This window comes from Sphaerodactylus townsendi, linkage group LG02, assembly GCF_021028975.2.
Source record: "Sphaerodactylus townsendi isolate TG3544 linkage group LG02, MPM_Stown_v2.3, whole genome shotgun sequence".
NCBI lineage: Eukaryota > Metazoa > Chordata > Lepidosauria > Squamata > Sphaerodactylidae > Sphaerodactylus > Sphaerodactylus townsendi.
The window spans coordinates 154,957,132-154,969,309 of NC_059426.1; the positions used below are offsets into that span (position 1 = coordinate 154,957,132).

At 44.0% G+C, this 12,178-nt stretch overlaps 1 protein-coding gene across 1 annotated transcript in view; it reads left to right on the top strand.

Annotated features, from left to right (window-relative positions):
* The window catches only part of PPP4R4 (protein phosphatase 4 regulatory subunit 4), a 126,601-nt gene extending 115,464 nt beyond the window's left edge, over positions 1-11,137 (top strand). Inside the window, 5 exon segments of the mRNA XM_048485497.1 lie at positions 998-1,078; positions 2,505-2,598; positions 2,734-2,801; positions 4,843-4,993; positions 9,984-11,137. Coding sequence (XP_048341454.1) covers positions 998-1,078; positions 2,505-2,598; positions 2,734-2,801; positions 4,843-4,993; positions 9,984-10,008 — 419 coding nt within the window. The 3' untranslated portion in view covers positions 10,009-11,137.
* The last annotated feature ends 1,041 nt before the right edge of the window (positions 11,138-12,178 follow it).

A 12,178-nucleotide genomic window follows, 5' to 3' on the forward strand; every position in this document is an offset into this window, starting at 1 on the left:
AGCTGACCTACTTAGGTGGAGGAATGGGGAATCCTCAGGTGGAGGAATGGGGAATCTAGGGCTTCACTTTGAGTGGTTCAGTGCATTCATAGCTACTAGTGGGTGTCCTTGCCTTCCACAACCTCAGAGTCCAACAAACAAGTTGGAGCTCAACTCCACACCCTCCACGCCACACAGCCCGGAGAACCCACAGCAACCATTGACCATTGCTTTGTGCTATATGTCCACTCATATAAATCATTCTTAATGAGTCCATGGGTCTCTCAAATGCCAGGGATTGAAACCATGTTGAAATGGGGTTGAGAACCATTGTTTGCCTCAACCATGATTTGTGTTGGGGTGCTCATAGCACAAAACCATGGTTAATGACTGGAAATGGGTGGGGAATCACTCCAGATGGAGGAGGAGGGAACATGTTCATCGGGACAGTTTCTGATTTGCAAACCATGGCTTATCAAAAGGCAAAATTGTTTATTCACTGGGCCACCATCTTGTGTTGCCCTCTCCCAACAACCAATCTGGTTCAGCAGCTGAGCCAAAAGTACACCTTCTGTGACCTTCAAACATCAGCTTAAAACTGAAACATTAACAGTGCAATCCTAAACAGAGTCACACTCTTCTACATCTTCTGAAGTCAGCGTGCTTAAAAGGTTGTAGCTCTGCTTAGGATCACACTGTTAATCCAGTTTCTGCACTGTCACCGATAACCTCACATCTCAAGCACTCATTGCAAATGCTGTCCTGGTCTTCTTCAGACTCCCCGGAGAAGCATATACAGCTTCTGTTGTGGTTGAAAGCCTGACAGAGATTCCTCGGTGAGATGACAGCTTTTATCCCAGGGTTGTTTATTAGTCTATCTGACTAATTCTGGAGTTTGAAGGTTGTTGTGTGGAATTGAAAACATTAGTACTGTCACTAACTGCCGCAGAGCTTTGTGCAGTGCTTTATTTCTTCATTTAAAACTGAGTTGTGGTGCTTAAAATACTCTTTGTTTTAGGTAGAGACAGTAAAACGTCATCGACTTTGACCAAGACCATGTCCCTGTCTGTTTCTGGAAATCCCTCCAGTTCTTCATCAAGTAAGAAACAAATCTTTTCCACATGTATTTTCCACAGCACAATGAACGTAAGAAAACACAAATGAAAAAGTATCAGAATATGCTTGCATTTACAATCATTCAGCCTGTGAAACTGTCTTGTATTGAAGCAGGTTCTTGGTCTGTATAAGCTCAGCATTACCTACTATGCCAGCAGCTCTTCAGAGTCTCAGGAAGAGAAAGAGCTTTCCCAATGCTGGTGCCTGTGATACTTTCAAGTGAAGATGCTAAAGATTGAACCTGCATGTAGGCTATGCCTCCCCGGTTTCCCATTCCTCTCCTACCCCACTGTACGGAACACCTGATAACCAACGGGACACCCCTATATAACCTGGCTCCTCTTGTCAAGTCACATTTCCGGGACTAGCTCTTCTTGCAAACAGAGCTGCCATATTTCTTGTCACTGCCCATGAGGTGGTTGGGAATCACGATCCCCAGCATCTCGGCCAATCTGCAATCATGACAGGTGTCATGACCTTCAGCTAGCTGGTCAAATGTGGAATTTCAAACCACCTGGCCTGCTGGTTCTGCTTCTGTATTTCCTCTCCCAGCTCATCGCTCAGGTGTTTTTCCTTCGTGCCTGACACAGATTGTTCTATTTGGAGCCCCCCTTGTTTATAAAAAGCTCTGGAAATCCTGGTCACCCATGCTTCTTATATCCAGCAGCTTATAACTTTTACAAAAATCTCATTCTTTTCCACTTGGACCTCTAACCTCAGGGATGAGAGAAGAAGAAGAGTTTGGATTTATACCCCACCTTTCTCTCCTGTAAGGAGACTCAAGGTGACTTACAAACTACTTTCCCTTCCTCTCCCCACAACAGACACTGGTGAGGTAGGTGCAGAGGTGGAGTGAGGGAAAATTGCGCCCAGGGTGTGTGTGTGCCCCGCCCCCCTGCCACGGCCTCGCCCGCCCTTGGAATGCCCCTCCACGGCCTGGCCACGCCTCTGCTGCTGCTCCGCCTAGGGCGTCACAGCCCACCCCGTGGGTGCTTCCCCACTGGGTAGGTGGGGCTGAGAGAGTTCCGAAGAACTGTGACTAGCCCAAGGTCACCCAGCAGGAATGTAGGAGTGCGGAAACACACCTGGTTCACCAGATAAGCCTCTGCCACTCAGGTGGAGGAATGGGGAATTAAACCCTGTTCTCCAGATTAGAATCTACCTGCTCTTAACCACTGCACCACATTGACTCTCCAGCGAGAGGAACTTGCCAGAACTCCCCAGTGTTCTTCTTGAACTCTACGGCAGTTCTTTTGCTTGTTGCTGTTTGTAAGAATGAATTGAGTTTCAGAGACTATACGATGTTTTGAGGAGGAGACCCAAAGGTAACAATACTGCCATAATATAAGAAGTAAAAGGTCAGCTTTGACAAAAATGTCACAAGCTATATATGTCTTTCCCCCATTTAGGCAAAGAAGTAAAGAAGTCCAAGCTGGTCCGAAGCCAGTCTTTCAGTAGCCAAGCCTTGCACTCGAAATATGGGAGCATTGATAAATGTTCCAGGTGTGTAACATTTAGTTCCTCCACGTGTCTGTGAAAGAGGTGGCAATTCAGTAGAGATATTGTTGAATGCTTCATTTCAAAATTTAAATGTACTCGTCTAGCATACAGTAACATAATTACATATTTTTCTTCTAGCAAAAGTTCCTCATCAGGATATTCTTCTGTGCCAGGAGTGGGAAAAAATTCCTTGTTCTCGTTCGCAGGTAAGACAGTGTTTTTTAAAAAAATAAAAATTTCTTACAATTATTTTGTTATTTATTTACTCCATTTATAATTCACTTTTCTCCCCAGTGGAGACGAATCCTCCTTGTCTGTTTTATTTTTTGTCTGGAAAAACCATCTGTGGAGCCTTTCCAAGTAGTTTGAGACCTGCTGCCTCAAAAGTCTGCAATGGGAGTAGGAGGAGCTTCTAGTAGCACACTGTGGCCTAATTGTGTGGCATGTGGCGGATGGGGTGCCCTGTGGTTGTTTGAAATGGGATGTCGCATTGATGACAGGTGGAAACCTGATGTCCTTTCAGAATTCCAGTTGTCCAGTTGCCGTGGAAATATTTCAGCTTGCTCAAACTGAATTTGCAGGCAGGATCTTTGGAGGAGTGAGGCCTACCACTTGCACACTCAGCATTTGGCCATTGTGACTTATTACAGCTGCTGGAATGAAACTGAATGATTATCTGGCAGAGGTTAGAAATGGCTGTCTAAGGAAGCAATACTGAGGTCATTATTGAAGAAACTTCCCTGTAATCTTTACAACAATTTACAACTTTCTTCAGTCACCAGTATTCGAATCTTGAGCCAGTTTCTTGAATGTGTGGGAGCAACATAGGAGGAAGTGGATTATCTTGATTCTTTCAAATCAGCTTTGTTGCCTGGTTTTGGAATGAAGGCATCCTGGTGAACAATCGATCCCAGGAAATTGACAGGTCACATGAACCCCTGTTTGTTCTTCTGGATCTCACCGTGATATCAATCAACATTGCTCATGCTGTCCTTCTGAGTTGGTGGCTCCATTTTGCAGTTGCTACATTCTTTTCTGGAGCTCAGTCTCAGAAGGCGATGCCAAGGTGGGGGCGGGGGCGGCTGCTCTGATCTTCAACCTTTAGCTTAGGAAGTAGTGCAGGCTTCTGTCATGTCTTGTATTGTGTTTAGTATGTACATACAACCAGTGGTGGGATTCAGATAATTTAACAACCGGTTCTGGTGGTGGGATTCAAATAATTTAACAACTGGTTGCTTACAAGCACCATTTTAATGACCGGTTATGCCAAAGTGGTGCGAACCTGCTGAATCCCACCACTGCATACAACCAGTGGTGGAGTATAATCTGGAGATTTGGACAACGAGTGGTTTTGGAGTAATTTGGAGTAATTGAGTGGTGAAGTATAATCTGAAGATTATGTGTTTGACACCAAGCTGTCTTTCATTTCCAGCTAATTGTAGGTAGCAATAGAAATCCTGAACCAGTATCTGAAATTAGTAGAGAACCAGATAGTGTTGAACCAACTGAAATTCAATCCAGGCAAGGCATAGGTGCTCTTGTTTGAAGCCATGCTGATCAAGGGGTGGACTAAAATATTACAGCGTGCTGTAAATGGGGCTTCTTTTGAAGAGAGGTCGGAAACTGTAATTGCTCCAGAATACAGTTGCCAGATTTCTGATGGGGGCAAGTCACTGGCATGTTTCTTCTATTTCTTTTCAACTGTGCTTGTTGGCAGTCAGTGGCTGAGCCACATTCAAAATGTTGGTGCTGACCTTAAAACCTCGAGTAGTCTGGGACTAGTGTACTTTATCACCTTCTTCCACGTACACCTGCCTGCCCACTAGCGTCATCGTCCAAGGTCCTTCTCTGTATGCTCCCATCATGAGAAATAGAGGTGGCATGTCTTAAAAGTTTTTTCTCGAATGATTGATTTTATTCCGCTGACTGGTTGCTGGTTACCTTACTGGAGTTGTTATTCCTTTCACTTTACTGTTTTACACCGTTTTAAACTTGTTAGGCTGCCATGGGGATACTGTACAGGGTGGATAAGAGGGGCAGAAATATCAAATGAATCATTTGTACGGGTTACCCACTGGAACCAAAGACATTGAGGGTCCGTTGTCGTCAGTTCTGTAATAAATAAATAAGCAGCCATTCTCTGGGGTTTGTAATCAGCCAATATATAGAGCTACCAGTATCTTAACTCTAGTGGGAATAGTGAATTATTGCAGATCACTTGCCTACCTTCTGTTCCTACTTTTTCAGATGATACTTTCCGTACTCGTTCCAGCAACTCCAGTGGGACTTCTACCTTTTCCTCTACTTCCACTTTACCATCATCCTCTCGTAATTCAAGCAACTCAGTTGATCAAAAGAACAATGGGAGTAAAGAAAGCCATTCGCGGAAGGTTAGCTTGTAAGTGATCATCTCAAGATAGGGCAGAATATATGTAAAACACTACGTAGTTCATGAGATGCAGGGCTAATTTTGTATTCTTAGATTTTTGGTTTGCTTTTATTATAAAAGATGAATGATGGAAACATTTTTGTATAGGCATCTATATTTATAAACCCATACATCCACATATTTGGATTTACAGAGCTGCTGTATGACAGATTTATCAACTGGGCTGCTGAAGTTCCATGGAAAGTTTAAAAAAAAATCTACCACTATCACCAGTCCCACATACTGTAAGAGCTGAGATTTTTCCATTTTGGAGCCTGACCTATGCCTTCTCCAGTCCTTGCAGTGGATTTTCCACTAGTCTGAAGATGGTATCCCTTGCCTTGCAGAAAGATAGAACCTCAGTGTTGAATTAATCCTCATCCACTTCCTGGGCCTTCTTTGTATTGAAAGGAGGTGGTAGCCATCTTATGGGACCAGGAAAATACGATGAAAGTGGAAGGTTGGAGTGACCCCCAATCAGAATGCAGTGAAAACCACTGTGATAGCCCAAGGGATTCCAGGGAGAGAGGCGTTTTCACCTGTGGCAGCCATTTGGGAAAAATCGGGGGTCTAAATAAAATAAAAAAAACGATTAGTGGGGGAGAATCCTCAGAGGCCACTGAGCAGAATGCAGTTAAAAGTGTTGTGATCGTTTAATGGATTCCAGAGACACAGGTGGTTTTATCCATGGAGGTCATTTTAATATCAGGATTTTTTTTTCTACAGCAGAGGCACCCTAATTTCACTTGCATGTCAAGTCCCTGAACAACACAGATCCACATTTTTTGGTGGAACAGAGTATTAGCAGCTTCATCATCCAGACTGTAACAAGATGTACAATTTGGGAACCTGGCCAGCAAGATTACTAGAATTCTGTATGTAAGGCAGAAGATTGGAAGCTAAACAGGGTTAGCCCTGGACAGTATTTGGATGGGAGAAAACCAAGGAATAACAGGGTTGTGATGTGGAGGCAGGCTATGGCAAACCACCTTCGAACGTCTCTTGCTTTGTAAACCATACAGGGTCACCATAAGCCAGCTGAGTCTTGGCAGCAAACTCCCCCCCCCCTTATGAATAGCATAAGTTGTACATATAAATACCATAGGATCCAGCCAGCGTTTTTGCTCACTCTTGATCAGTTTCCCTACTTATTACAGCCTCAGTCTCTCATATGGCTTTTAAAAAGAAAACAGACCTCATAAACATCAGCATGACCTTTTGATTGTCGAAGAAAAGCTGTGTGGATCCAGCCCCAAATAAAAAGGGCAGCATCCATACATAGTGGAATGAAACCAACTATTGCATACAAAAAACTAAAACCTATTCATGAAAGTATATGTGGAGACTGTGGTACAAATAAATACAATTGTGCATATGTGGGGCTTGGATATTTGTGAATGAGTTTAGACGGTCTCTGTTGCTGAGCATGTTCTCTTCTGTTAAGGCTCCCACTTGTACTTACGATCATTGGCTTTCAGTGGTCCCTTGCACAAATGGAAGCTGTAGCAGAAGAGGGCAACACATTGCAGTAGAGACTATCTAGGGCACACAAAACTTGTTCATAGCATCCAAGGCATAATCTCCACTTAGGTACTGTAGTTATCTGATTGGTATCTCCTCAGAATCTTAGCATCCCTTCACCAACTGCAGTTTTCAACTGCAATTCTTGAGAATCCTAGGGGTTTGTGGGGCAGCTATACCGCCTGTGTACGTAGGTGCAATTGCATTGCTGGGCGCCTCCCTCGCTGAGCACCACTTCCACCTGAAAATCTGAATAATGCTGCACATGCTGGCAATCTAGTGTGGGTTTCAGTGCTGCTGAGCTGGTAGCGATGGGAATCCCTGGATAGCTGAAGCACCTTTCAGTTACAGATTTGATTTGCAGCTCACTGTAGAATGTGAAAGAATTTTTGTCCATTAATTTCCTCAACCCACAGAAGACCCCTCCTCCCTCCCTCCCTCCCCCCAAACGAGAGATTTCAAAGAAAAAGCAATGCACAAATCCACTGGGGGCAAATAGACACTATAAAATGATTCATCCTAGAAGAAACGGGAGATGTGAATCATAGACATTACGAGTGACAAAAGAATCTGTTCTGCTACTATTCTGCTGTTGTATGCTGTGCTTGGTTTTATTGTCGTCTGTGTGTCCCTGCTCGTTGTGAGCCGCGTTAGAAATTTTCTGCCAGCAGAATAGCTTGTGCTTAGCCTCCTACATAAAGATATTCATAGAGAGGAATCAGGAGTCTTTACTTTCGAAGATGAATCACTGCAATGTGGGTCAGAGTGTTGCTTGTGATAATTTACTACAGTGAGCACCGATGATGAAACTACCAGGCAACCATGTCATTAATCCCAGTAATGTATCATCAGTCTCCAAAAGGCAAGATACCTGTCGTGGTTGATCAGGTCAGGCCTATCAGTGATCGGTAACGTTGCATTTCAATGACGCTTTGACATGCAAGTCTTGGCCTTGCTTATTTTAAGAACTTCACACACACCCCCACACCCCCCCCACATCCATTCGGCCACATGATCTCCCAAGCAGCTTTCCAGAGATTCAAACAATACAAGGAACCTGACTTCAGAAGGAAAGTGGCTCCTGACTTGTCTTTCGGTGGCAGAGCAACTCATAGAGACCTCGGGGGCACAAGACCTTAAAGGTTTCCCACAACTATCTGGTCTTCCTGCCGCTGTTGCTGCTGCCATTACAGGCATGTGCAGAATTGAGCAGTCTTGAATTCCTAATGTAGCTGTGTCTGTAAAGGCCCAAGTTTGTGTGCCACTTGACTTGCCTACTAACCTTGGCTATTTATGCATGCAACTTATCCTGGTTGTTTGCTTTGAGGTGGGTTTTCCCACCGTTTTTTTTTCTTTGCACAGTGATTCTCTTCCTGTGAAGTGTCCCTAGCTGAGCTGAATCTCCGTTTTGCCTGCCTGCCACTTCCTCATTATTCCCATGCAATCTCCCTTTTGGCAGGTTGTCTGCCACGTTTTTTTCCCTGCCATCTTTGGTCTAGTGTTCCTAGAATCACAGAGTTGGAAGAGACCCCAAGAGCCATCAAGTCCACCCCCCTGCAATGCAGGAACACACAATCAAATCACTCCCAACATATGTTCATCCAGCCTCTGTTTAAAAACCTCCAAAGAAGGAGACTCCACCACTCTCCAAGGCAGTGAACTCCACTGTCAAACAGCCCTGACGGTCAGGAAGTTCTTCCTAATGTTTAGGTGGAATCTCTTTTCCTGCACCTTGAATCCATTACTCCATGTCCTAGTCTCTGAGGCAGCAGAAAACAAGCTCACTCCCTCACCAACAAGACATCTCTTCAAATATCTAAACAAGGCTAGCATGTCATCCCTTAACCTTCTCTTCTCCAGACTAAACATCCCCAGCTCCCTAACCTCTCTTTGTAGGGCATGAACTCCAGACCTTTTACCATTTTTGTTGCCCTCCTCTGGACCAGCTCCAGCTTGTCAATATCCTTCTTGAATTGCGATGCCCAGAACTGTACACAATATTCCAGGTGAGGTCTGACCAATGCACTTTAAAAATTCAAAAACACACAAACGACCCTGAAATGGTGGCGCCCCCCCACGTGACCAAATGGGGGGTGCCCGGGGACATAGGGTACCCCCTGTCCCTAGGCAGGAACGCCACTGCCCAGATCCCTTTTACATGTAGTGTTGTCAAGCCAGGTGTCACCCATCCTATACCTGTGCATTTCATTTTTTTCTGTCTAAGTGTAGTATCTTACATTTATTTCTGTTGAAATCCATTTTGTTTGTTTTGGCCCAGCTCTCTAATCTTTCCAAGGTCATTTTGAATTCTGACTGTCCTCTGGGGTATTGGCTACCCCTCCTAATTTGGTATCATCTGCAAATTTGATTAGCATGCGTTCTATTCCATCATCCAAATCGTTGATAAAAATATAAAATAGCACTGGGCCCAGGACAAAACCCTGTGGCACCCCACTAGTCATTTCTTTCCAGGAGCCATTAATAAGCACCCTTTGAGTTTGATCAGTCAACCAATTAGAAATCCATCTAATAGTAGCTTTGTCTAGTCCACATTTCACTAGTTTACTTGAGAGAATATTATGGGGACCTTGTGTATGAGCCTGTGATGTCATTCTGGCCTCTCGGTAGCTTTGCATGCCAGATAACAAACGGGTTGCTGACTTCTCCAGCAAGCCTTCTCCCAGGCTTCCAAAGAAATAATCTCCTCTGTAGGAGTTTCTTCCTCCAGACAGAGTAAAACAACACAAGAAAGCTCCCGGCTACAAGATGTTTATTCAGGAACCAGAGGAAGTCTCTTTAGGTGATCAAGAGAGACTGGATAATAGTCCTTAAGAAGCCAAACCTCTGAGCACCTTGTTACAAAGATGATCCCAAGCCTTGATGTCCTCCTCAGTTATCTTCCCTTCCTAGCCCACAGCTGGTGCTTGTTATGTCAGCCATTAATCACCCTCAGGTGTTTGCATTCTAGGAGATAACCTCCTTTCCTACAGGCAGCGCCCCAACTAGTAGTGCTTGAGGCTGCCATGCAACTCCTACATACACCTTGTCAAAAGCTTTACGAAAATCAAGTATGCTACATACACAGCATTCCCTTCATCTACCAAGCTTGTCACTCTATCAAAAAAAAAAAGAAATAAGATTGGTTTGGCATTACTTGTTTTTCAGAAACCCATGCTGACTTTTTGTGATCACAGTATTCCCTTCTAAGTGCTGGCAGACTGTAGTATGAATTTGCTAAAGCGTGTCAATTTCTTGTCAATTTCACTGACTGTATGGCTCCAGCAGTAGCCATTCAGGGTAGGGAAAAAAGCCCTTCTGATCCTTCTGAAATGGTGGCCTGAAGAGTGGAAGGAGCTGCTGGGGTGGGTGGGGGAAAGTGGCACAAATCCCTGAAGGAAGCCAAATGCATTCTGATTTGAATATCTTTGTTTGCCTAAAGGAAAAACAGAAAGTCAAATTCCTAGAGTTGGCGAAAGGAAGGATGCAAACCAAAGACTGTTGGAGACAACGTGGATGAAAGATCAACAGAGGCTGGACTAGGACCTTGACCTTAAGGAGTGGGAAAGAGAGACTTAACTGCATCTTGCATTGTTAACATCCTCCATCAGTTAAATAAATTCCTATGTTGTAAAATATCCTCATAGAAATAATGTAATATGTGCAGAATTCCAATGTTGTAAGTGAAGTGTTTAATTCAATGTTACTTTAGCAACGTGCTTAAAAATTGCTGCAGCTAAAGAGACAGGGTTTTTTTTCCTTCCTCTCAATTATGCCTTTTTATAGTTCAGGTTCTTTGATTTGGAATAAAAGTGCCCTCTGCTTTACAACGTACCTATTTACCAGCTTAAGAACTCCGGACGTGTCTTTGCTATGGCAATAAGGCAACATGGGTGAATCAGCTCTGCAGATAAGATGAATTGAACAAGTTAAGTTTTTCCTGGCTCAGAAAAGTTGTTGAACATCAGATGGACTCTGTTGTGGAACGAGGACAAATGAGTATTTGGAAGTGGTCTGAGATACAATTGTGCTATGATTTTGAAAAAAACAACATTGCTTATTGAGTGTATACAACTGTTTGACAGGTTTTCCTTTTACCTTTTAATAAGAACAGATACCTCCAAATAGCATACGAAATTATTTCTTGGGTTTCATATCACAATTTTGTTGTATAAATACTTTGTTTTAACTTCTAGTATTTCAGGTTGTAGTTTTCTCTTTATCCAACACTTTAGAAAATGATGAATCCAGTTTTTAATTAGTTGTTCTTTCGAGCTATCATGCTTTTTAGCGACATCAACAGCATTTTCTTTGTATTCATGCTCACATTTCTATCAAAAATTTGCCTGCAGACAACATGCAGTTCTATTTAAGAAGTTCTATTTATGCCAATACTTGAGAGACTGTATGAAGCTATTGTCAGCTTCTCTGTTTCACAAATGCAATCAGCAAAACTGTTGATATCAGAAATCTGTTTTTTTTAATATATTGGTGTATGATAAAGATAATCTACTTTGTGAATGAAAATGTGTGTGGTTACTTTTTACAATGTGAAATAATGACTGCTTTGCGCACAATAAAACGTAGGATATTCAAGCATTTGCATGTTTTGAGGGAGTGGGGAAGTCTAATTTTTGCAATTTTAGAAGATCCTTTGCCCAGTTAGCAGAGAACATAAGAACTAGCCTGCTGGATCAGACCAGAGCCCACCTAGTCCATCACTCTGTTACTTGCAGTGGCCCACCAGGTGCCTTTGGGATCTCACATGCAGGATGTGAAAGCAATGGCCTTCTGCTGCTGCTGCTCCTGAGCACTCCCAGTGGATCCAATAGCAGCTGCATAATCAAAAGCTAATGTAGCATCACTGATGGACACTCACCCAGAGGCGTAGCTGGGCAAACTGCGCCCAAGGCCGACTCTGCATTTTCCATCCCCTCCCATTGGCCCCGCTTCTGCACACACACACACACACAGTTTCAGGCTTAGTTTTAGGCTGAAAAGTGGCCTGTTCAGACTGAAAAAAGCCTGGGTGGGAACTACACTACCCAGGAGCCCTTGGGGCTCACAAGGTCTCCTGGGTAGTGTGGTTCCCACAAGGGCCTATTTCAGCCTGAACCTAACCCTGAAACTAAGAACTAAGGTAAGTGGGGGGACCGCAAAGGGGGGGGGGTCGGAGGAAGGGAGAGAGGTTGGCGTACACAGGAGTGAGGCGCACCCCCCCCCTCCACTCCCTTGTAGCTTTGCCTATGCACTCACCTGGAAACTGATGATGCCTACCATTTACAGAGTTGCATAGAGGTGTTGCTCCCAAATTTCCTGTTGCTATAAGGCAACGGTCCCCTTCCCTCCTTTGCATGCCATCCCTCACTCCCTCCCCCTCCCTCTGCTAGGGAGCAGGTCCAGATGCTGGGCCCCCTTCCTTCCCCTCCTTTGCATGCCACCCCTCTCTCCCTCCCCTCCCTTGCATGCTACCCATCCCTCCCCCTCCCATAGGTCATGGAGAGACACATTTGCACATATCATTAACCAAAAGAGCCACAAGTCTACTGTATGTCCTGTGCGCCATCACATCGGTTTAAACTGATGGTGATCAATCCATGGTGATACTGTCCCATTTTCTGCTTCACCCCCTACATA